Below are 26,841 nucleotides of genomic sequence, written 5' to 3'. Positions count from 1 at the left end.
AACCAGAACTATGGTTTCTTCGGCTCTAGGCGCAGTTCCGACAAGCCAAAATCACATCTGACAACTGCAAGTTCGACCATACTGTTGCTAGTATAAACAGTGACATAATAAAAGTGGCAGATATTATAAAGAATCCAACTGCTGATAATGCCTATACACAACTGAAAGTTCGCCTTTATGAAAGGTATGTCATTAGCTCAGATGAAAGGATCCACAGATTAATGGAGCTCACTCTGGGTGACGTTAAACCCACTCAACTACTCCACCGAATGCAAGCTCTGGCCATGGATAGCATTAGTACACAAGTTCTAAAAAATTTTTGGTTGGACCGCCTACCACCTTCGGTTCGAAGTGTTATATCTGTTCTTGATGGAGATCCAGAAGAACTTGCTAAGAAAACCGATAAGTACCTCCGATGTTCCAGTTTTCCAGTCATGGCTGTTACCCAATGCCTTACCTTAGACAAAGCAGTGGCTGATTTGAATGACCAAGTGAGCGCTTTATCCAACAGAATAACTGTAGCTAAAGAACGGCAACAGATTCAAATGATCAAGAGTACCAAGTCATCATCTGACGAGCAGTGTTACTACCATCGAAGATTTGGTGCACAAGCAAAGAAATGTAAACCACCCTGCATTTTTACAAAAAACGAACAAAGGGTGCATTAATGGCGGCAACTGCAGCCCCTCACATACCACGCAGCCTCTTCATTACCGATGGTGTTCTCCAGCTTATTGATTCAGGGGCAGACCTGAGTGTGCTTCCACATAAAATCTGCACTGCGACTCAGCCCAGCGCTGTATGTCTATATTCTGCCACCGGATCGTGCATCCAAACGTATGGACAGAGACAACTTTCACTAAACCTTGGTATAGACCAACCTGTAACATGGACTTTTGTAGTCGCAGATGTCACCACACCCATACTAGGAGCCGATTTTCTGACACACTATGGCATTAGTGTAGACATGAGAAATAAACGACTAGTAAGCTCAAGTATGTCAAGCAGTATTACCTGTCTGTCTCGTCGTGTTAAAGTACCAGAAGTAGGCCTATCCACTGCCCATCCTTACGGTCGTCCAACAGCCACTATACCAGAGGATACTGGAAGGGCCCAGCACTATATTGAGACTCGAGGTACACCAGTATTTTTTCAACCACGAAGGCTTCCACCAGATCGTTTTCAAGCTGCACGAGCAGAATTCAACGAGCTAATGCATGCAGGCATTATCCGACCATCAAAGTCATCTTGGGCCAGTCCGCTTCACTTGGTTCAGAAATCCAATGGACGATGGCGTGCCTGTGGAGATTTTTTCGCCGTCTAAATGCCATGACCAAACCAGATCGCTACCCAATACCGCACATCCAGGATTTTTCTAACCAGCTACATGGTAAGAGAATTTTCTCTGGTATTGCTTTGGTACGTGCTTTTTACCAAATTCCAGTCCACCCGAAGGATGTACAAAAGACGGCTGCAATAACCCCCTTTGGGCTTTACGAGTTCCTCCGAATGCCATTCGGTTTGCGAAATGCTGCCCAGACGTTCCAGGGTTACCTCGATCACCTTTTTCGAGAATGCTCATATGTGTATGTATACATCGACGATATTTTGGATCGCCTCGAAGACTCATACCAAGCATGAGAAACACCTGGTGTCAGTACTTTGGATTCTGGAAGCAAATGGACTTCAAATCAACAAGGATAAATCAAAATTCTGTGAACGTGAAGTAAACTTCCTGGGTGCCACGGTCTCCCCAACTAGCGTTCGTCCATTGCCGGCTAAAGCAAGCGCAATTCGCAACTTTCCACAACCTACGGACCTATCGACAGCTACCACGGTTTATGGGTATGCTCAATTTCAACAGACGTTGGTTTCCAAATGCTGCCAATGAATTAATGCCATTAACGGACTTACTATCTCAGCAAAAGAAAAAGCAGCAGGAACTGACATTAACATCAGCAGCTGCAGCAGCTTTCTCCAAAGTCAAAGAACTCTTGGCCGCACCGACTGAATTGGTTTTCCCAACACCGAATGCCTAATTGAACATGTCAGTTGATGCCTCAGATGCTACCATCGGCGGTGATTTTCAACAGCTTATAGGTGAACACCTACAGCCCATCGCTTTCTTCTCCCAAAAGCATTCTAAGATGGAGCGAAACTATAGCACTTATGACCGAGAGCTGCTTGCAATATTCAGTAGCATACATCACTTACGCCATTTTCTTGAGGGCATGACGTTGACCATTTATACTGATCACGAGCCTGTAACGTTTGACTTCCAACAGCGACATGAGCGGCAGTCACCACGACAGATACGCCAACTAGAATTTATTGGACAATTCTCGATCGATATTCGACACATTCATGGTGCAGCCAATATCGTTGCCGATTGTCTCTCACGACACGAAGTAGACGCTGTCACAACACCCATTACCATTGACTATAACCAGCTATTCGAAGCTCAGACTACAGATGAGGCTCTTCAACAGATCCTGAACGATCCAGCTAGCTCGTTACAACTGCAGCTCATAGTTCTACCAGATAGCCAACGACCTATTTATTGTTCAGTGCAAGATGGTCGTAAACGAGTTTATGTGCCAGCTATGTTCCAGAGAGATGTTTTCCTGAAGTTCCACACGCAGTCCAACCCAGGACATGCTGCTACATTACGAATGATTGTCGAACGCTTTGTGTGGCATAACATGAATCGCCAAGTCAAGCAGTGGTCACGAGAGTGCATCCAATGTCAATGTGCCAAAATTGGAAGTCACACTGTTAAACCGGTGAAACCTATAGGAATGCCAGACGATCGATTCGCACACATACATGGCGACATTGTGGACCCACTTTCAACAAATCAGAACTTTCGATACCTGCTCACAATCATCGATCGTTTCACGAGATGGCCCGAGGCCATACCTATCTCGAAAATTACATCTGAAGTTGTTGCTAAGAAGCTCCTTGAGGGATGGATATCTCGGTCTGGTGTGCCAGCAAACATAACAACAGATTGAGGTAGGCATTTTGAGAGCCACTTATTTCGCCAGCTCAATAGATTGCTAGGTGTACAACATATTAAAACCACTGCCTACCATCCACAGTCAAACGGATGTATTGAACGTTTCCACCGAACGCTCAAGGCTGCTCCCATCGCTGCGAACAGTATCGTGGGTTGAGGCCCTCCCTCTGGTCATGCTAAACCTTCGAAACACTTTCAAACAGGACATTGCATGTACAGCCTCAGAGTTAATGTATGGTACCCCAATATGTCTCCCTGGACCGCTGCTTCTCCCTAGTGCTGCTACACCCGACGAGCATAGTTTTGTCCAACGACTACGTCAGATCATGGGAGCATTGCGGCCTTTACCGACGAGCAACCACTCAGTCCGCACTGCCTTTGTCCATCCGGATCTGCAGACTACGAGTCATGTGTTTGTGCAGACTGATAAAGTAAAGCCACCGCTTACACCTCACTATGCCGGCCCGTTCAGAGTGTTAGAACGAAGTGACAAGTTTCTAACTGTAGATGTCAAAAATGTTCCTCAGCGAAGTTCCATGGACCGACTCAAACCAGCATATATTCCAGCGGCCCAACAGGTGCAGGAAAAACATGTACAGTGTGAGGCAAATAAAGGGCCTATTAGAAATATCTCGAGAACTAAAAGCAACAGAATCATGAAAATTTTAATGAAGGGGTTTTGAAGAGTCATCTATTTAATGAAAATATTTTCATCTATTTGCAACTTCCGGTTATCCCGGAAGTTGCTTATAACTTCGTTTTTTTAATGGGGCACCCTGTATATTTTTACATTTTTGGATTCTCTTCGATGTCTTCTTTCTTAAAATATGAGGTTTTGTAATGTTATAGAGAGTATTTTAAAAGATAATTACGTTTTTTATTAATTTCGTAACAAAATTCACACCCTGTAGAATTGTAGTAGTTTGACATCTAAAACTCTAGTTACGTTTAAATGATTTTTAATGTTGTTTAGTATTGTTAAGAATCATTAGTATAGCTAAATTTTTCATTTTAGTATACAGGGTTGGTCGAAACTCGGAATGAGTATTTTCTGAGTTTTCTTAAATGGAACATGCCGTATGTTGGTATTGTAATGAAATGATATTTTATGGTACTTTTTTATTTCTTAAGCATTCCCTATACCTAATTGCTTTAATTTGTGGTCTATTGTTAATCGCACCAACAATCTTAACAACGTAGGTATTTTGATAGCTAAACCATTATTGGTAATTTTAAGGATCAGTCTGGATTAATATGTATTTATTTCTAAAAAATTATTTGTGATTGATTTTTTTCACGGCCAACCTAACAAAATTTTACGTATTTTTTGTTGCAATTAATGTATAGCTTGAATCACCAATAACTCACAAATTAAAGCAATTAGGTATAGGGAATACTTATAAAATAAAAAAGTACCATGAAATATCATTTCATTACAATACTAAAATACAGGGTGTTCCATTTAAGAAAACTCAGAAAATATTCATTCCGAGTGTCGACCAACTCTGTATACTAAAATTTCAAAATTAGCTATACTAATGATTGTTAATGGTAGGGGAGCAAAGTATGCTAAATGTGCAGGCACTCGAGCGCTTTGGGGACCTATTGGGTTGTGAAAAGTAGGTCCTAAAACCAAAAATTTAAGTAAAGTTTTCCATTTTAGTGGGCGCTTGCCATTTTTTAACTTAATGTTCCTTTTCCAACAATCGTTTTTTCCGATTATAGCGCCATCTATCCATAATCCGAAAAAATGTTTCGAATAAAAGTTAATTATTTTTACGTAAGGAATCCAAATCTGCAATAAAAAATGAGGGCTCCTATTAGGGATTTTAAAGTAACCCCCCACCCCACATCCATGGGGGTCGTGTTTGGTACCATTCTATAGATTTTTCAAAAATATTGAATAAGTGTATTTTACAGTTTTTCAATTTGATGTTCATTTCGCGAAATATCGTGGGATTCGTATTTAAAATATTAAATTTACCCCCCACCCCTCTCCTTGGGAAGTCGTGTTTGGTATCATTAGATAGATTTTTAAAAAATATTGAGCACATATTTTTAGTTTTTCGATCTGTCATTCATTTCGCGAAATATTCGCTTTTTTCTTGTGAAACTTTGGGACCCACCCATTTCCTTACGCCCGGCTCAAATCGTCAGATTTTTGAAATATACACTCTTTTGTATGTACTTAACTTACCTTATCTTAATCTGACAATTTCGAGTTTTTTTAAGAATAGATTTTTTTTCGGGCCCCCTTTAACGAACTCGCCTGTGTTAAGAGCCAATATATGGTAGAGGTACATCTGCAGGGTACCAGGTTTCTCCCAATATGCTAATCTGACGCGCTCGAGTAACTGCAAAAATCCCCGCTTGGGCTCCCCTACCATAACAATAGTAGACTATATTAAAAATCACTTGAACGTAAGCAGAGTTTTTAATATCAAACTATTACAATCCTACAGGGTGTGAATATTGCTACGAAATTAATTAAAAAACGTAAATATCTTTTAAAATACCCAGTATAATATTACAAAACCTCATATTTTAAGAAAGAAGATAATGAGGAGAATCCAAAAATGTAAAAATATACAGGGTGTCCCATTTAAAAAACGAAGTTATAAGCAACTTCCGGTATAACCGGAAGTTGCAAAAAGATAAAAATATTTTCATTTAATCGTCCTTCAAAACCCCTTCATTCCAATTTTCATGATTCTGTTGCCTTTAGTTCTCGATATATTTCTAATAGGCCAGTTATCTGCCTCACCCTATATATGCCAACCGTCTAATGAGTAACACATGTCAACATTGCCGTTCGAAACCAGTAGGTTCCTCACTGGAGGGGAGCCCTGTGGCAGATTGACAGTTAACCTACGACCACATAATATTATGTGTTAACCGGCTGGGGAAAAAAGAGGAGACGGATTAACGGACGTCTGTGAGAACACATTCAGAAACTCCGAAAAGAACTGTCATAGTTTTCTTACTTGTTTTAGTATGTAGTTTGTTGTAAATAAACCAATAAAATAGTTTAAAGTGTGCCCCGACCTCTTTGCATCCCGCAAACCGGCCACAATAGCAATAAAATATTAGTTAATATGATTTAAAAAACAGTTTTATTCATAAACTAATGTTATACTATTACACTAGAGCTTCCCATAACGCTCGAGTGACTGCAAATTTAGCATACTTTGCTCCCCTACCATAAAAAATTGTTCGAAATAAAAAATGTTTTTTTAAATTTGTTTAAAAAAAATGTTTAAACGATTTTTTGACCATGGCACCGTTTGGCACCCTGTGGATTTTTTATAAGGACCTCTTTTTGAGTAAGTTTGTGCAAAAAAATGTAATCGGAATAATTTCGCTAACGGGGGCGGCGATACAGTCCCGATTAACATACTTTGTCATAATTCAATGAAAATGCCATAATAAAGACAGCAAAATATTAATTAGCAAAATTAATAATTTTGGTGAAATCACCAACTATTTCATTATAATCCAGTATTCTAATAAAAAATATGAAATATTCCGCACTAATATGAAATAAATAAAAGGTTAATAGAAATATATAATTTTGTTTTATAATTAAATAAAATATTTATATTTGTAGAACGGTCTCCCCTTGTTGAGTAAATTTATTTTTCCATCTATTTTACATGTCGTCGTTATAGCACGAATGTTCGTTTTGAGGTGAAAAGTCGGTAAATTAGTAGTTTTTTACGTTTTTCGTCAATATTTCTAAACCTAAGAGGTTTAGCGTGAACAATATGCTATATAAAAAATTTCTACATTAAATTTGGAACGAAAAAGGTTCTATGCATAATTGTTCTAAAAATCAACGGTTCCGGAGTTACGGAGGGTGTAAATTGGAGGTTTTCCATATTTTTTATATTATTTGGACAAATTATAATATTTGTTACTGAAGAAATTAATTTTTTTAACAGGATTGTGTTTTATACATATAATTTGCTATTTCATTGGTCGGTGGTCTGTTACTGATAAGCCCTTGAAGGAACGTCAACCTCACCAAGAGGCTTCTACAGGCCTAGGTCATATAAATCTCTGGTACGGAGAAACCCAATCAGAACTTTCTATGGACAATGTCGCATGAATATCTTTTCAACTGTAAAATGCTTGTTTCAAATTTGAGTAGAACATTTTTTAATAGAATACTGTTCACGCTAAACCGCTTAGGTTTAAAAAATATTGACGCAAAACGTAAAAAACTACTAACTTGCCGACTTCACCCCTCCCCCTCCCCCAAAAACGACGCTCAAAATGGTGTAACTGTATATTGAACAATATGTGGACCATATAGAAGAACGTGATGTTGAAGGAAAACTTTTATTTTGGATGGTAGGCCTTTTTTGGACCAATTATACTATACTACCTCCGTAACTTTGGAACCGTTCGTTTTAGAATGATTTTGCATAGGACCTTTTTTGTTTAGCAGTTAATGTAGAATATTTTTGTATAAAACATTGTTCACGCTAAACCGAATAGTTTTAAAAATAATGGCGAATAACGTAAATAACGCCTAATTTACCGATTTCTTCCCCACCTCCCCCCCCCCCAAATCCGACGCTCAAAACGGTGTAACTTTTTACTGAACAGTATGTGGACCATATAGAACAATTTATTGTTAACGGATAACTCTCACTTTGGATGTCTGGGTTTGGGTTTAGTGTCTAGTTGTACCACACAAATAGATTTTTGTTGGCAAAAGGAAAACATTTGGATTTTTTCATTAAATTGTTTAATTAAAAAGACACGCAGAAATTTCAGCAGAAAACCTTTGAATTGCTTATTACAGGTACACATTATCCAAAAAGGTGATCAAAGAAATTCTTATTTCCCTGTGCTATAATGTAACTGGAATCTCTATATTATTATTTCAATAGTGGAATTTTTAATTCGCCATGTTTCTAAATAAGATTAAAAAGAATTTTTAATGGAATTTTTAAAAATTAATTTAGTAACTATAGCGAAACTTATGTCACACTATATTATTTTAACAAAATGTAATACGGCGTGTCATAAAAACCTGTTCCACGTATCGGCAATTTTTTGCAGAGCGCAAAACAAAGAGGCTACATTCTAAGGGTAAGAACAGCACAAGAAGTGTGTCGCGGTGGAGGTGAAGGTCGCCGTCGATGTCGATATCCATGTAAAACAAACACATTGTAGTGAATTATTATTATTATTATTATTATACAATAATATCGAGCCAAAGCAAAGCTTATGTGGCTCAAAATACAAAATAATTGTAGGTCTTAAACTAAATAATATAACATAAAACAAATTCTTACAAAATAAATACAATTCATAATATTCACAAAATAAATATTCTTACAAAATAAATAAATATTCAAAAGTATTGGCTTTTACAAAAGTTCTTACAACAATAGCAAATTAAAAAAAAAGACACAAAAATTAGAAAGTACAATACATAAAGATTACAAATTTTTTTTTCATAAAGAGAAAACATAAATTATATCCTTTACATTTTATAACAACTATTTTCATAAAAAATGTTAACATATGAATATCGGGATTAGAAGATGAAAATGACAAAACATCAGCAAACTTAGCATGTAAAGAAGCAATATTAGTATAAAAAAATATTTATTGTTGTCAACTTTATTCGTTTTTTGCGGTGGGTTGTTGGTTAGTACTAACAATGGTTGGAACCTTATTAATATACTTTATTGTTAGATCCTTATTAAGTATTTTTCGTTTTTCCAGTTCCTCTCGCACTTTATGCAAATAGTTAATCTGATATTTGGTTAAATCATCCTTTAAAACAACTCTAGAAAATTGGGTACCTAGCAACCTCCTCTTATTTCGTAACATAAACAAAGGACTATCATTATCGAAAAATTTAACCTTTACTGGCCTAGGCTTATTGCTAAATTTTCCAATTCTAAAAACGGACGCAAATGAAGGATTTCGCGGTTTTATTGTATCTACAATCGTGGAAACTGTGGATACATCCTCCGCCTCCTTATCATCACCTTCTGGTTCTGGTAGATTATACAAAATTAGGTTAAACGATTTCTGATGACGAGCAATTGATTCCTGAACACAGTCCTCGAACTCCATCGGACTAGTTTTTGAAGATTGTTCCAAGACCCCAAGACGCTCCTCAATCGATGCAAATCTGTCAGACAACTTCGAAATTAAATGAGTCAATTTATTGAACTTATCTTCGAATGTACAGCAAGTGTTACAGACGATTCTTAATGACTTTGATTTTGCCCTAGTTATTCTTATAACCTCTTCCTGTGCAATATCTAGGCATTGAATATGAATTGGTAAATTGCACGACATACAATTAAGCGCATTCTTATTGTCAACAATCGACAACTTATAATTTGGACATTTGTTCATCTTTATTGGGATTCTGAAACTTGACTGGCCTAATACTTGATTACTGGTAATGACTTCTAAAGTTCTGGTTCTATAAGCTACAGGTACAAGTACGACTATAGCAGACAATTATTGTTTTTATAATAATAGGTATTACTCGATACTTATATGTACAGTCGTAAATAATTGAAAAACCACAATAAAATATACTTTGGATGAACTCACCCCTTTACTGTAATATGCGTTTGTTATCACGTATTACGTTTGAATACTTTGATACTAATTTTAATTGAAAAAAACCACTCTTTTTACGTGAATTATACACAGCGATATGGGTCTCGGTGAATTCGTAACTATTTTAATCCCCCATCCTAATTACAGGCCAACTCGTAACTCTGGCGCGCAGGTAATTCTTCGATAACTCACTAACTACCGGTGAATTAGTAACTTTCATTTTTAAGTAATGTTGATAATTTAATACCGGTATTTCAGGTATGTACTTGTAAAAATTACTCTCTTTGAAGTTGGTGTAAGAGGTATTCATCATTTATGTATTGTCTCTTGGAAGAGTTACTAGAGGAAATCCAAATAAATTTTGTGAAAATGACTGAAATTCTTGTAACAGATAACAGATTTCGTAATGAGTGCACGTGGGTGTAAGTTATTGGTGGTAAATAATTTTAAATTTCAATTAAACGAAGTGCTAAAAAGTGAAAAACATTTATGGTACTGTTCTGCATCTGGTTGCAAGGCAACCTGTTATACCGACGGAATCATCGATTGCCTCATCACGCCCAGATGGATGACGTTACTGGTATGATATGTATACTAAAAAATTAGAATTTAAAAATAAAAATCGACCTATTTCGGGATTTATCTCCAGAAACGCCCATTCTCGAGACAATGAATTTATTCGAACTCGAACGTCCTCACTGTATTTGTTTAAAAGCCAAAAAATTGTTTATAACTTTAAAAACAGTGCTGAGGCCGCTTAGATAATAAGATTTTAATTCTGTAAAGTGTATTAGATAGGTAGGGAGCCTCTTTATATGTGAAAAAATTAGCAAACTTCTAAATGGTCTACTTTCTGTTCAGAAAGTTTTTAAAAATTTGAACTTTTTTAAAAAAATTTAGATTGCAAAATTATTATGCAAAATCTATCAGGTCGATTGTAATGAAATTTGGTGGAAGATTTAAATATGTTATAAGGATTTTCTATGCGAATTACGAAGGTTCTAAGTGCATCCAATGTTGTTGAAAAACACTGAATAAAAAGAGGCTTATTTTGCCCCCTTATTTTGTATTTATTACTATTTTGTAGAAAGGGTAAAAATTTAAGACATTTTTAACTAGTCGTATATCATAAAAAATTCAATTATATTTATTTTAATTCCCTACGACCTTGCTCCAAAATGAATCGTTTTAAAGTTATAAGCACAGAATATAGAAAAAAATTAATGTTTTTCGAAATTTTTTAATATTTCAATTTTTTTTATTAATGTTCCGGGCATATTTGAGAACGAGCATAAGTCAATTATTATTATTGAAGTTGTCACCTAACTTTTTCTGCAAAAATCCGAATGCCACCTCGCACATCCACAAATAGACGTTTTTTTACAGATCCGCCCTGGTCTATACATATAATATTGTTTCAATCAAAAGAGATATCAATTTTTGTTATTTTTTTATAGGTACATATAATACACATGTTTTTAAGCAAACCAAGAACCATTCGCTTACATAATAATATGCTATATCCGTATTGGCTTAATCCGTTACTGTTCAAAGTTATTTCTTACCTTTTAACCTAACAACTACCTGGGGTATTAGCATTAAACAATGGTTTTAGTCCTGTCGCCAGGGGGGGTACAACGGCCTTCTTAATTCAGATGGACTTACCCAAGTTTTTTTTATGTATTTTGACCCGTAGAACACGAATTTTTTGGGTAACAGTTGATCCGGATGTCGATAAGATTGTTATAAACAAAGAAGTTGAGGAATTACATAACAGCGATTTCTCGCAAAACAAAACATTTTTTTTGTATTTTTTGGGTCATTCTAACCAAAAAATGTTCCTACAAGTTTTTTCGTAGGATGCATAGTTTTCGAGATAAACGCGGTTGAACTTTCAAAAAATGGAAAAATTGCAATTTTTGAACCCGAATAACGTTTAAATAAAAAATAAAATAGCAATTCTGCTTACCGCCTTTAAAAGTTTAAGTCAAATTATATCTGTTTTGAATATTTGCATTGCTAAAAATTTATTTTTTGATTGTTAAAAAAAGCTATAAACACATACTGTTTCCCGTGCCTAATACATGCGTTTTAATGCATGCTACTTAGAAATAGCCCCGCTTGCACTTTTACCTCCTCTACGTACTCGTTCGATTTTAAATGAGAAATCATTGAAACATCACTCAAGCACTAGGTGTTTATAGCTTTGGTTTAACAATAAAATAATACATTTTTGGCAATACAAATAATTAAAACCGATATAATTTGACTTGAACTTTCAAATGCGGTAAGCAGAATTGCTATTTTATTTTTCAATCAAAAGTTTTTCGGGTTCAAAAATTCCAATTTTTCGATTTTTTGAAAGTTCAACCGCGTATATCTCGAAAACTATGCATCCTACGAAAAAATTTGTAGGAACATTTTTCGGTTAAAATGGACCAAAAAATACAAAAAAATGTTTTGTTTTGCGAGAAATCGCTGTTATGTGATTCCTCAACTTCTTGGTTTATAACAATCTTATCGACATCCGGATCAACTGTTACCCAAAAAATTCGTGTTCTACAGGTCAAAATACATAAAAAAAACTTGGGTAAGTCCATCTGAATACAGGAGGTCGTTGTACCCCCCCTGGCGACAGGACTATTTCGAATTCACCTGTATAAAGTTGCGAGTTGGTCAGGTATTAGTAGAAAAGTTACGAATTGGCCGGTATACATTTTGATTTAAAAAAGTTTGTCATTAAGTGTTACGAGTTGGCGCGTGTCCAGCGATATAAATACGTGTAATTGCTTTAACGACCTTTTAACGATTTCCTGCTTTAACGACCTTTTAACGATTTGAAGAGAACAGAGCAGGTAAGTCGCGGTGGAGGTTTAGCGCGATGCCATCCAGGAGGTTTACATCGATGCTTTTGAAAATAAAATGAGTTTGTTTTACATGGATGTCTACTGCGCGGCCTACAAGGATGCTTCCCTGTGATTGGTCCGTTCAAAGCCAAGTTGTCATTACCTGCGCTATCTGAGTTGATACTTTTTATATAATTCCATTGTTGTATTCAGTTTATTTTTGAATTTCTAAAGTAACTAAATAAAGTAAATTTTTGAAATATGAACGAGGATCTGATTATTTACAGCTGAAATTTGATCACTATCATCACTCATGACACAACATTGCAAAACCACAGTCTTTTTGTCATTCAAATTTCATTAAACTACTTCACTTGATAGTGGTTCTAGCTCGACTGACAGCGCAGGTGACCTCCTTGCTATGTGTTGTCAACATCGACCGCGACTTATTTACTAGCATCCACCGCGACCTACACCTCCACCTCGACTCAATTGTTCTGTTCTTACCCTAAGAGTTTTTCTGTAGAAATTTTAATTTTAAAAGCAAAGCTTTTTTAGTTTATTTAAAAAACCGCATTCTTGGTGGAATGGGAAAACACAAACAGAAAAAATATTACATAAAATAGAATTGTATAATTCAATGTTTTAAATAGGTTAACACTGTTGAGATCTTTTTGCTGAGAACTGTTTTGAGATCATCATCTGTAATTCCGTGGAATCTGCTTTCTTTCATGAATTACGGACAATCAAACAGTATTATGTAATCACTGACACACCTAGTGGATTACTGCAGCTGGAGTAATTTGGTAGTGATTCTTTTGTTATTAATTAGGTGTTTGTGTATTAAGGCCTATGGCCAATTCTTAGAAGGTTAACAATAACGTAGAAGATTAACCACTCTGCAGCACTACTCTGTGAATATTTTTATGCCGGAGGTTAACCTTCGGATGACCAAGGGGGTCAATATTGACCCCAATGTATGTTCTTTTAATAAATTCGTAAACATTTTCAACTCAATATATTTTTATCTGTCTTTAATAATTTCATTCATTCCAGATACCCTCATATTTTGTAATAAAAAAATTCCCTATATTTCACGAATAAAAAATATTTTCTAAATTTGGGGTCAAAGGCGACCCCCTTGTCCCTCCATGTTCCAATTTTATATTAAGTAAAAACCGTCTATTATGTGGAGTTTTTTTAATATTATTGACATTGGTACTATAAATGCATTTGCCCTGTATAAATATCAAGACTACGACAAAGGAAAATCTTTTCGAAGAAGGCTCTTTCTTCATGATTTGGTACTTAAGCTAGTTACACTCCTTATACAGGGTGTCCAGAAACTCTACCGACAAACGAAGACAGGAGATTCCTCGAAAAATTTTAAAACAATTTAACCCAATTCATCTAATCCGAAAATGCTTCCTAAGGGAGCTAGAGCTCTTTGAAGATGGCGTCTTGTAATTAGTTTTTCGTAAATACCCCCAGAACGCTTCTATTTAGAAAAACAAAGATTGATACGCATATTTATTTTTCAGAGATAAATCGATTCCATCCATTGCGAATTTATGGTACTGGTCATAGGCGTCAGTTTTGGGTAGGGCATCGGTTAATTTATCGCATAACTTTTTTGTCTTTAACTTTGTGGCATTTTAGCTCTGGATTATTAAATTGTTAGGTATTCTAGTATTTAAAGGTACTCTTGCTTTAAGTCGGTAGGACACACCGTTTTCTAGGAAAATTGATTTGAAAATTTTTCGTTTGTTGAGTTTAAAAAAAATTGAAAAAAATTTTCAAAAAAAAACGGTGTATTATGTCAACTTAAAGCAATAGTAACTTTTAGTACTAGAATACCTCATAAGTTAATAATCTAGTGTCAAACATGCTTAAAAAATAAAGACAAAAAGTTATGCGATATAATAATAACCGTTGACCTACCCAAAACGGACGCATATGACCGGTACTAGAAATTCGCTACTAGTAATATCGATTTATCTCTGGAATATAAATAAACGTACAAATTTTCGTTTTTCTAAAATTTTTTTTTTTTTTTAATTAAGAAAACGAAAAAATGTCAAATCGATTTTTCCAGAAAACAATTTATTCTATGGACTTAAAGTAAGAGTACCTTTTAGTACTAGCATACCTCACAATTTAATAATCCAGAGTCAAAAATGCTTAAAAGTTAAAGGTAAAAAAATTATGCGATAAAATAACCGTTGCCCTACCCAAAACGGACGACTATGACCAGTAATAGAAATTCGCAATGGATGAAATCGATTTATTTCTGAAAGATAAATATGCGTACCAATTTTTATTGTTCTAATTAGAAGCCTTCTGGGAAAAACTATTTAAGAAAAACTAATTAAAAGACGCCATCTTCAAAGAGCGCTAGCTCTCTTAGGAAGCATTTTCGGACTAAGTGAATTGGGTTAAATTGTCTTAAAATTATCTGAAGAATCTTCTCTCTTCGTTTGTCGGTTTCTGGACATCCTGTACATTATACAATCCCGACCACGTCAAGGTTTACGTAAACACATTTAAACAGCCTTAGATATGGTACTTACAAAATTTTCAGAAGATTTTGAAGATACAGAGCCAACTGAAAATCCCAGGAAACGTGGCCAATATAAAATTTGCAACCGATTAAATTATTAATCAGCCGTAATTAAAAATGTGTTTTATTAATCATTTATTGATACAATACCAAATACCAACAATAAAATTATGAATACATTATATTATTTCTTAAACAACTTCATTTTTTTTGTCAATAATTGTCATTTTTGACCGGGAGACATTTTTGACCCCCTTACGTCATCCATGTAACAAAAAGAAAAGAATGCGTACTTTGTACGCACGTAAGAAGTCATACTTCTCTTATATGATTTCAACGAAATAAATATACTTTAGTTTGTACTTTATTTAAATATTAAACTAATTTTAATACCTACCACTTACAAAAATTTTTTATTAAAACCATACCAAAAATAAAAAAAAAACGAATATGAATTGTCCGGATTTGAACGCGGGACCTCTCGGTGTCTAGTCTAATGCTCTGCCAATAACGTACCACGACTCTGTTAACATCACTTCTCGGACATAATTTCAATCACAGTGGCAAATTAATCAAGTGAAGTATATAAATAAAAATGTTTTAATAATACTCCCGAACAAGGCAAATCCAAAGGCACAAAAATTATAATAAATATATTTACTATATCGTCGCCTCAAAGCAACAGTAGGATATGTAAAAAATGACTTTTGTGATATCCATGTCAAATGATTCGAAATAAACCCTTCTGTTGAGTGTAACACTAAGATAAATAAAACGTGATATACTTTTTTCATAATATTACATATATCCTTGTGTAGCTTAATTCCTTTTAGCCCAAATTCTATAATGAAACACTAAGACAACATACATATCATACCATTATATTTTGTCGTTTGCCCATTTTGGTCATCAATATTAATGCAACACTAAGTTATCTTACGCACATATCCTACTGTTGCCATGTAGTTATTGCTGAGTTGCGATTATGTCTGTGTTTATATCATCCAGCTTGGGGTCACAATTTTATCTTCAAATTTAGGATTGATGTTAAAAGGTGTATGTTAAGACTAAAAATGAATAAAAAACTCTAACAAGAAGTAAAACCACTTCTATGTAAATTGGTATATTTATTAAAACTTAAAAAATCCCAATGGATTGAATAAAATATGTTCAATTCAGAACGTTTTCAGACCTATCGGTCCATCATCAGTGAATGTGCATACTTGCTAAATAGCCCCAGAACCAAACAATGGTTGAATTTAAAATTCAATTTATATTATTTAAAAATAATATTAAACAGGCTAAACGCCGATGTTAAAGGATATAGCCTATGGGAACATGGTGAAACCCTACCAAAAACTCAACCAACCATCTTAGGCCAACTTTGACTATAAAGTCTTTATATTTTATTCAATCCATTGGGAGTTTTTAAGTTTTAATAAATATACCAATTTACATAGAAGTGGTTTTACTTCTTGTTAGAGTTTTTTAACTATATGGTATACAGCCAACCTAGGGAACTTCCCTTTTAGTTTAAAAATAAATAATTCAGCCAATTTAAATTGTAAAAATTATGTGTATTTAGAAGAAGTCAGTATTAGTGTATTTAGCGAACAAAAATAATACTGATTCTGAGTTGTTATATGGAATTTATCAAGCACAGGAAAAAGGTATGTTAAATTCGTGATAAATTCCCCTTTAGAAATTTCGGGCTGATTTAAGAAGATGCAATAAGTTTTTACTTTCACAACTTTCAGCATCCACTATTACCAAAACTGACTCTGATAATTTTTTTCATTTTATTTTGTTTATTATCTTGTCAAATTTTTAAATTTTTGGAAAACAAGTATGTTCATGTTATAATTTATGTAATAACATGTTGGAACAACAAAACTGTTTTGTTTTTTGGATTGAAATATGTAAAATTCTAAACAGAACTTTAGTGCAATATGAGTTTATATAACAGAAATTTACGGATATCGTTAAAAACAGATTACCTTTGAGGGCAACAGTAGGACAACTAACTTTTTTCCAATTATTTTTCACTTTTTTATGAATTAATATAAATTGTTATGTGACGCATGTAAAGTTAGATACCTACTCAAACAAAATTCCATGTAAATCCATTCAAATATAAAAAAGTTATTATTTACTGAAGTTTCGTAAAATTTTCAATTGCGTTTTTCTCGAAACTACATTATTTTACATATGCTACTGTTGCTTTGAGGCGACGATATTTTATATTTACTAAAAACGTTAAAATATTCTTTCCGCACCTTTATTGCACTGATACATACATAACTTGAAAGATTTAGAGTATAAAAATATTATATAGAATATTACATATACAATATATATTCTTTGGATTTGGCAACTAACTCCATAATGTCTGTGTTCGCACCCAAGTAGCAATTTTTCGACGCATTGGTTGTCAGTACAAACAAATGCACTGTATACAACGTTGTCCGAGAGCATTTTCAGTTGTTTCGGCCAACGTCCCCTACCCCGACTGACATTACGATGTTACAACCTTTAGTTATACGGGCAACTAATTTATTACCATTGTGACAACTACATATCACAGTTCAGTTTTTTCAACAATCGCAACGACTTAAAAATGTTATAATTCTAAATTAATTTACGCCCTGGCCGACTCTGTAGTTGTCTGTCACGTCACGACCCTGTGTTGTTCTAGAGGTGTGTGACACATTTGCGGCAACTTCCAGAGGAGAAAAGGAATTTACTTTATAACCTTATTTTTTTCTTATTATTATATATTTTATTTTGATGGAAATTTTCAATTTATTTAACAACCTGTTTATTTGTTTTTTTAATAGCTGCTTTCCATTCCATTGTTTTATCAGTAGATTTGAGATTTGATAACCTTAATCTTTGTGTCAGCTTTGGCAGACAGGGTTGCCAGGTCAGTTTTTACTCTTTCAGTAGTTTTGTTTTCACAAAATCAGTAGATTCTTTTTAGGCCATGTAAATACAGTAACACAGTGATATACACATCCGTCCTAAATGTCCCAAGAGGAATTCCACAAAATTGGAAACCTTAATTATTCCAAACCACCAGCTGGTTATTACCATTTTTTAGCTAAAATCTACTAAATCAAAAACTAAAATATACTTAAGGATTTTTGGGATATATTTGGGATTTTTTATAATAAAAACAACAGCTCACTTAAGGGGGTAGGGGCAAAATGTCGTCTGTTAAAATGTTCAATATATTTTAAATGTTTTCATTTTTTGCGAATCCTTAGAAAACAAATAAGTATTTTTGAAAAATTTAAACGCACAAAGAAAGATTACGTTATTACCGAGGACCGAAAGTCCCTGAAAGCTTATATAATGTTTATTTTAATAAGTTACAGACGTGAAAAAAAGAAAAAAATTAGTGTGACTTTTAATTCCAAATATCTCGTTCAAAAGAAAGGTTTTGGTTTTTCTAAATAATGCAGTCTTTCATTCTGCGTTTAAATTTTTCAAAAATACTTATTATAGTTTCCTCATGATTCGAAAAAAATGGATCAAATTCTGTTGAAATATACCAAAAATCTACTAAAAAATATTGCCTACTAGAATTTTTTAAAAAATATCAAAAATCTACCAAAGAAGTAGAAATCTACTAAATGTGGCAACGCTGTTAATGGGAATGATACACTTTTGACACTGGTCACATGACCTCTGTCACCCAATAAGAGGGTGCGTTCTAAAATGGTTTTGATAGTCGGTGCGGCCGGGTTTGGTTGGCGATTGGACTTCTAAGTTGTCTTATCCGTCTAAGGTTGGTTATACGGTATTTTTTTAGTAATATTGGTAATATTGTTTAATGCGCCATTTTGGTTTTACTTGAGATTTTTGGGATGTAAAGAATATGAAAACACAGAATATAAAAAATGCAGGCATTTTCTGATACCTTTAAAAGCACCATCAATACATTAAATTTATACAGAACATCTTTAACATAAATTTTGACTTTTATATTAAAATTTGATTTTTTAAATTTGCATATTTTTTGTAAAAAATGTCATAAAAAGGAGCGCGTGTGTTTTTATAGGTGAAATATCCATATTTGACGGTAATCTGAGATGCGTTTATAAATTTGACATTAGGTAATAAGTCCTTTATGTATTTATATAAATTTAAATACCCAATACGATGTCAAAACAGTTTACTTTTTGGACTTCGCATTCACCACACAGGTGTTAAAAATATAGGTAAAAAAACATAACTAGTCTGACTCCTTGAGCAACCATTGTACGCGCAGGTGCTTTTTATAGTCGCTTCAGTTGTCTTATGCAACGTATACGAAACGATGTTGCTTAAACAGGAGGTTGCCTAAGCAACGTCAAGACAACTCAAAAATCGTCCACCAAATCAGTGCAGAATAGGGTCGTCTTTTAGGCAATAACAACGTTGTAAGAAAACGTTGCCACGCGGTAGACAACGTTGTCGCGTCGACAAATTGCTACTTGGGCATGCGCCCAGGATAATAAAAATTCACTCCCTATCGCGCCTAAAGAAGTATAACTTCAAAAGGTTGGTCAACGAAATGTTAAGCAAGAGTTATTTTTAGACGTATTATGTATGCTGATCACTAAAGAAAGGAATATATGCAAAGTGCATATAGATGCATATATTGCATATTTTCAGACAACAAACACAACATTGCATATTTAAGCTAAACACGATTTATTTTGCATATTTTAAAAATAAATTATATAAAAGTTTAAAATTTTCCTCTCTTAGTTGGAATTTTATAACTTCGATATGAACGAGCTCGTTATTTATCTATCTATCGCTTATTATTACCTATCTGGACTTTCCCATTACTAATTGAATTTAAAAATTATGGGTGTTCCCAGAAAAATATTATTTTATTAGCGTAGCAAGTCGTAGGTACCTACCTGCTTTTAAGGGTCTAATATTTATTTTGTCAGTTTCCGGCCAGCATTTGTTTAAAGTAAACGTTGTATCGTATTTAGTGTTTTTGAAGTGATTGGTATATATTAAATTTAAATATGTCTACCATTCAAAAAAGTGCTTGGATAAAGTGTTTTTCCGAGTTAAAGCTAAGTGGAGACAAAGTATTTTGCAAGGCCTGTTCCAAAATCGTAAGTTACATTCATTTTCACATTTCATTTTTTAAATGAGGAACTGACAAACAAAAGCATCATTTTTTTTTTTTCGATTTTTACCAGATCTAATAAAGTCATTAGAACAAAGGAATTTACAATTAAGTGATTCGGTTAATCTTGTTAACATTTTTCTGCTCATTGTCAAAAAATTCCCGGAAATACAGGGATTACAATTAGAAATAAATTAAAAAATGTTTTAGAAAAAAATGAGGGCTTCGATTGTTTGAGGAAAGTTGTACGTATTTTTGAAGGCAACTTTTATGAAGATCTTATGACTTGGCAAATTATTTATTGCCTAAATTAAAATATTGTCCTATAACATCAGTAGATGTAGAACGAACTTTTTCTGTGTCCAAATACGTTTTTAGTGATAGAAGGCAAAAGTTGCTAGTTGAAAATTTTGAAAAATATTTGATTATAAATTCATACTATAATTTAGATTCTTAATTTAATTATAATATCAGTTTTTGTGTGTCATTTCATTTGTTTTTATGTGAAAAATAAATATGTATTAAACATAAATGTAAGTTGAATTTTTTAAACATAAATGTTTATAAAAAGTTTTCACTCTAATGGCATATAAAACAACATAATGCTATTCTACATCCCACCAGAATGAAAACAATGGGAACCTTCTCTGGTTACACCTCCGAGGCTTCTACAATTTGCAAGCCATACGGATGCTGAGACTAAGGAAGATGAGGGAATTCTACAATTTACAATTCACGTCCCATCTGCTCAGCGTGGTAAAGTTCCAACGAGAATGGTTCCCTTCATACTCCACACCCAGTAAATGTAAATCAAAAATGAATAACCATTTTCAATTTCGTTGCAAAACGAAAACACAGCCGAGCCATATTCTAGTCCAATCAGAGAGTGCTGCAAGCACCCCTACCGGTTTCGAAACTTATTAGTCTCTCATCAGGAGGCACATATTATGCTGCTCTCCCCGATCCAACCAAAATTCGTTGCAATCCGGGACTGCACGCTGGGGTTTGTTTTGGTTGGATCGGGGAGAGCAGCATATGTGCCTCCTGATGAAAGACTAATAAGTTTCGAAACCGGTAGGTGTGCGTGCAGCACTCTCTGATTGGACTAGAATATGGTTCGGCTGTATTTTTGTTTTGCAACGAAATTGAAAATGGTTATTCATTTTTTAAAACTAATAAATAAAAATAATCATTTCATTATAAAAAGAAACAAGAACCGTCTTATATTCCAGTTCGTTCAGAGAGCACCATAAGTTCCCTAACATGGTTTGAAACCGGTTTGAAAAACGCTTTTTTAAACATTTTTAAAAAGTTAAAATGAGTTTTCCCCCAAAAGTGCTTCATTTTTTGGTTATTTCAGGTTGAAATATTTGACTTGGAATTTGACGAATATGAACTTATTTTTCATTAGCTACGACTCTGCTTCTACTAGGTCTAGAGCTCTTATATAAAATATAAACCATTTTTTACAATTTTATAATCTATATTTTTACTAAGAATGATTTTTTTTTCGATAAAATACTGACTTTTTGAGTTATTTGTAAAAAAAAACGGTTGAAAACGTGTTTTTTTGGTGAAAAATGGACCTATTCACTCACAAATAACGCGAAAATATTAACTTAGTGAAAAAACGCTATAGAACAAAAGTTGCTTAGAATTACATAGTTTATCCATTTCTGGACTTATTTTGAACCTATATTTTTTCACCCCCCAGAAGTTGTGAAACTGACCCCAGGGCAAAAGCACACATAGACAAAATCTGCTCAGCGCGGTAAAGATGGGACGTGAATTGTAAATTGTAGAATTCCCTCATCTTCCTTAATCTCAGCATCCGTATGGCTTGCAAATTGTAGAAGCCTCGGAGGTGTAACCAGAGAAGGTTCCCATTGTTTTCATTCTGGTGGGGTGTAGAATAGTATTATGTTGTTTTATATGCCATTAGAGTGAAAACTTAGTCTTTTTGTTAGCAGTTGCCGCTAGGGCATCTATGCCATTTCGTTCGTTGCAATCCGGGACTGCACGCTGGGGTTTGTTTTGGTTGGATCGGGGAGAGCAGCATATGTGCCTCCTGATGAGAGACTAATAAGTTTCGAAACCGGTAGGGGTGCTTGCAGCACTCTCTGATTGGACTAGAATATGGTTCGGCTGTGTTTTCGTTTTGCAACGAAATTGAAAATGGTTATTCATCTTTTATAAATGTTTATGTTTAATATACTGTTTTATTTTTGAGTATTTTTAATATGCATTTGCATATTTGAACAAATTTAGAAAAAATACCTGCATATTTGTAGTAAAAGTAATGCATATATATATGCGCATATTTTGGTAATGTTGTGTTGCATATATTCCGCTCTCTACTGATTACTAATCCGATGTCAAAAAAAGTGTACCTAACTACGTATTATTATATATCGCCATTTATGAGTTATACCGTTTTTATTAATGTTCTCAAAGGCGGAAGTGAAGCATTTCGTTTTAACTAGGTAATCATCAGTTTTGATCTGTCTATAAGAGTGTATTCAGTCTAAGATAGGAAACCCGGATATATTAATTCTCTCAACACCCGATAAGAGTACTTTTTCTATTTTCTGCTTTGACAATATTCCCGTATATTGCATCGGAATCCGCTGTCACCTATTCTCTATCTGTTACAGTTTTTCCAATCTAAAACTGGACAGATGGACGAAAGGGCAGATAAACATAATCTTTAGGATCGAAATATGCCAGAAAAAAAAACTCAGAAAAAGCTTACATGCTAGTGCAGTCACTGAAGGTTTTCACCTCCGATTTCGTTGAAACTCCATCGATTTGCATGAAAATTGGTGATTAGTTAGAGGATACCTCAAGGAGCAAAGGTGACATGATGCCAACTTGCACTTCTACCCTGGGGGTGGATGCCACCCCTACTCGTCGGTAATATTTATTTTATTAAAAATAATACCATAAATCGATAAACGAACAAATTCTAAGCAAAATTTGTTATATAATGTTATTAATATAAATCAATACTTTTTGAGTCATTAAAGATCAAAGATTTAATTTTTTCGTAAAAAATGCATGTTTAAAAGCTGTTTTTAACGTGTACCTCAAATATTATAAGCTTTTACAAAAAAGTTAGTATTACCAAAATTTAAGATAATAAAAAATTTAATATACTTCATACTTAAAGAACTAAACTAATGTTAATTCAAAGCGAGTTATCAGTAGTTGAATGTATATTTTTTTCGACGAGTACTGAAATCTAAGTATTCAAGCTTAAATCACGGGAAAACGGTGTATTTTATAAAATATACCTGCTAAAAACTTGTTAAAGTACTTCGGAATACCTATCAAATGAGCTCCAGAAGAAGTTAATAGCATCCAAATTAGGCAAGTTATGATGAAAATACGATAACCCTTTAAAATTTTTTAGGAAAAAGTGAAAAATAAAACATTCGTCATTTCCACAAAAATTAAAATTTATAGTAATCCTTACAAAAATTTTGACCAGTTTAGAATGCATATTTTTGAAAAAAAAATATAATTTAAAAAATCAGACCTTGCATTGAGTTTCCAAAAAAATTATAGAACAGTTTTTGCTTATAATTATGTTCTCTAGCCACCTCCGTGGTAATTTTGACCAAAAAATTGTCCCATCCACTTGAAGGGTGGGAACAGCCCCCAAGATAAAAGCGCCCTAGTATATAGGGTAGACTTTACTTTTTGAGCTATTCCCTACTTACTGTGAAAAAATCAAGTAAAACGATGTAGTAGTATGGAATTCGGAGATAAATACCCTCATTGACTGTCCTATGTTCTGAATTCGGTATGAAAGTATTTATTTAGATGGTCCAATATGCTGAATTGTACAATAGTAAATTTCCCATTTTTTTTAAATACAGTTGTAAGTTATGAAATTGTGTACAATATTCTTTGATATAAACTAAGTGCATAGAAATCGTCCCACTTTATACTTTTATTTTAACTATAAGTTTTTCAAAAAGAGATAGGTATAGTGCTTGAAAGATAATTTAACACGCTCTAACATGAGTATGCATTTACGAAAATGTCATAGGACAGTTTATATTTTAACCAACGTAACATTTGTAAACAAAAATCTTACATAATTTTCTACAGTATAAATAGTTATTTTTTTTTCACACTCTTAAAGACAAAGAGAAACAGTTGATATAGCCGGTAGCTGATTTGGTAAATAAATATGTTTTTTATTTGGCAACAGCGCTTTCCTGCTAAATTTGACAGAAAAGCTAATATAAAAAGGAAAATTTGTTGAACTTTTTTGCCGTCAAGTTTGTACCATTGAGTTATGATGTCATTAAATCTATGACGTGCACGCCTAATTGTTTGCATTTGATTATACACACACCGGCAAAATTAGCCGAACACGTTAAAAATGGGACATGTTTGATGTCTCGTATTTCATAAACCAGTGGTCCGATTTGAGTAATTCTTTTAGTATGGTATAGCCTTATTATTTAAGAATATCGGTGTAATAATATTGTTGCTAGACAGGTAAATACCATTTTATACTGGGTGTACCAATCATACTGTGTTTTTTTCTTAAAGTTTGGAACACCCTGTGGAATATTCTAGCACATGTAAAATATTAGAATTAATACTCGATTGTAGACTTAGGCTTGCTTAACATTTTTCTTTTCGATTCATTTACTTATGTGAGATAATAAAAAAGTTATGTGCGTTAAGAACTATCCATGTTTTTCATCAATAAATCCTCATAGTAGGGAAGGAAAGTATACTAAATTTTTGTAGTTACTCGAGCGTTATGGGGACCTATTGGATTGTGAAGAGCATGTGCCAAAATCAGAAAAAGGTTAAGTTAAGTTTTCCATAAAGTGGGGGACTTTTCATTTTTTAATTTAATTTTCCATTTGAAACAATTATTTTTCTCCGATCTATCCATAATTCGAAAAAATATGTCGAATAAAAGTTGCTTATTTTTACGTAAAGAATCCAAATCTGCAATAAAAATTGGGGGCTCCTATTTAAGATTTTAAATTAAATCCCCCACCCCACCTCTGTGGGGGGCTCGTGACACCCCACGGAGAGGGGTGGGGGGTAAATAAAAAATTATAAATACGAACCCTGCGATATTTTGCGAAATGAACATCAGATCGTAAAACTACAAAATACACCTCTTCAATATTCCCCCACGGAGGTGGGGTGGGGGGTTACATTAAAATATTAAATAGGAGCCCCCAATTTTTATTGCAGATTTGGATCCTTGACGTAAAAATAAGCAACTTTTATTTGCAACATTTTTTCCTATTATGGATAAATAGCGCTATAATCGGAAAAAACGATTGGTGGAAATGGAAAATTAAATTGCAAAATGGAGAGTCCCACACTTTATGGAAAACTAACTTAACTTTTTTTGGTTGTAGCACCCACTCTTCACAATCCACTCAGAACGCTCGAGTAATTGCAAATTTAGCATAATTTTCTCCCCTACTATGAGGATTTATTGATAAAAAACATGGCTAGTTGTTAAAGCACATAACTTTTTTATTTTCCAACATAAGCAAATGAATCAAAAAAGAAAATGTTAAGAAAGCATAATTCTACAATAGAGTTTTAATTTTAATATTTTATATATGCTGGAATATTCCACAGGTTGTTCTGAACTTTAAGAAAAAAACACAGTATGCTTGTTACACCCGGTATAAAGTGACATTTACCTGTCTAGCAACAATATTATTACACCGATATTCTTAAATAATAAGGCTATAACATACTAAAAGAATCACTCAAATCGGACCACTAGTTTATGAAATACGAGACATCAAACATGTCCCATTTTTAACGTGTTCGGCTAATTTTGCCGGTGTGTGTAGCTTGAAAATCGTAGCTCATAAACAAATAAAAATATCGGCGTCAAAATAATAAAAACAGTCATTCTTACCATTCATGGGTCTGAAGATCAAACTCTCCATAAAGTTGTCCCATAGTTATCGATTTTGGATTGAGGACGTATGCGTGGACAGGTTGGAAAGGATAACCACTCGGTTGAGGTTCGCCTTTAAGACTTGTCATCGCATCTTTTAAAATTCTGTAACACTGAGAAAAAAGAAAATTTTATTAAAATATTTAAAATATTTTATATATTTGGAATAGTCCAGGAACCGAAGCTTTTCACCTCGCAATTTTTACAGAATGGATCGATTTACTTGAAAATTTAAGAGTAAGTAGTGGATAGTCCAAGGATCAAAATCTATATGATGCCGAAAGGCGCTTTTACTATGGGGGTGGTTACCACCCTATCTCGGGGGTGGAAATTTTTTATTATATTTTGACGGCAAAAGTTAATAAAAACGTTCATTCTAAGCAAAAAATGTTTTATACATTTTTTTGATAAAATTAATAGTTTTCGATTTATTCGCTATGGAAAGTGTTAGTTTTATATATAAAAATCAATGTTTTTCGATATAGGTACTCATTTAGGATTCACTCAATTTTTGCAGCAGAAAATGTTTTTGAGCCAACATCTTGGGAATTAAATAACCCACAATTTCATATTTAAATATTTTTTCGTATGTTGTTCTGAAGCTATTTTCTTGTGGCATTTTTACAATTTTAACTATTTATAATGGGAAATAAGCCACAAAATTATTAAAAAATGATTTTTATTAACGTTTCGACGCCCAAATCGGGTGCCGTTGTCAAA

At 33.8% G+C, this 26,841-nt stretch overlaps 1 protein-coding gene across 1 annotated transcript in view; it reads right to left on the bottom strand.

Moving 5' to 3' along the window:
• Window positions 1-26,228, bottom strand: part of LOC114339583 (dynein axonemal heavy chain 1-like) — a 452,416-nt gene extending 426,188 nt beyond the window's left edge. Inside the window, exon 1 of the mRNA XM_050660135.1 lies at window positions 26,080-26,228. Within this exon, the coding sequence (XP_050516092.1) occupies window positions 26,080-26,210 (131 nt within the window). The 5' untranslated portion in view covers window positions 26,211-26,228. The remainder of the gene's footprint in view (window positions 1-26,079) is intronic.
• Window positions 26,229-26,841: the final 613 nt, after the last annotated feature.

This window comes from Diabrotica virgifera, chromosome 9 (genome assembly GCF_917563875.1).
Source record: "Diabrotica virgifera virgifera chromosome 9, PGI_DIABVI_V3a".
Lineage (NCBI taxonomy): Eukaryota > Metazoa > Arthropoda > Insecta > Coleoptera > Chrysomelidae > Diabrotica > Diabrotica virgifera.
The sequence above is the reverse complement of the archived record's forward strand: the minus strand, read 5'-3'. Positions and strand labels throughout refer to the sequence as shown.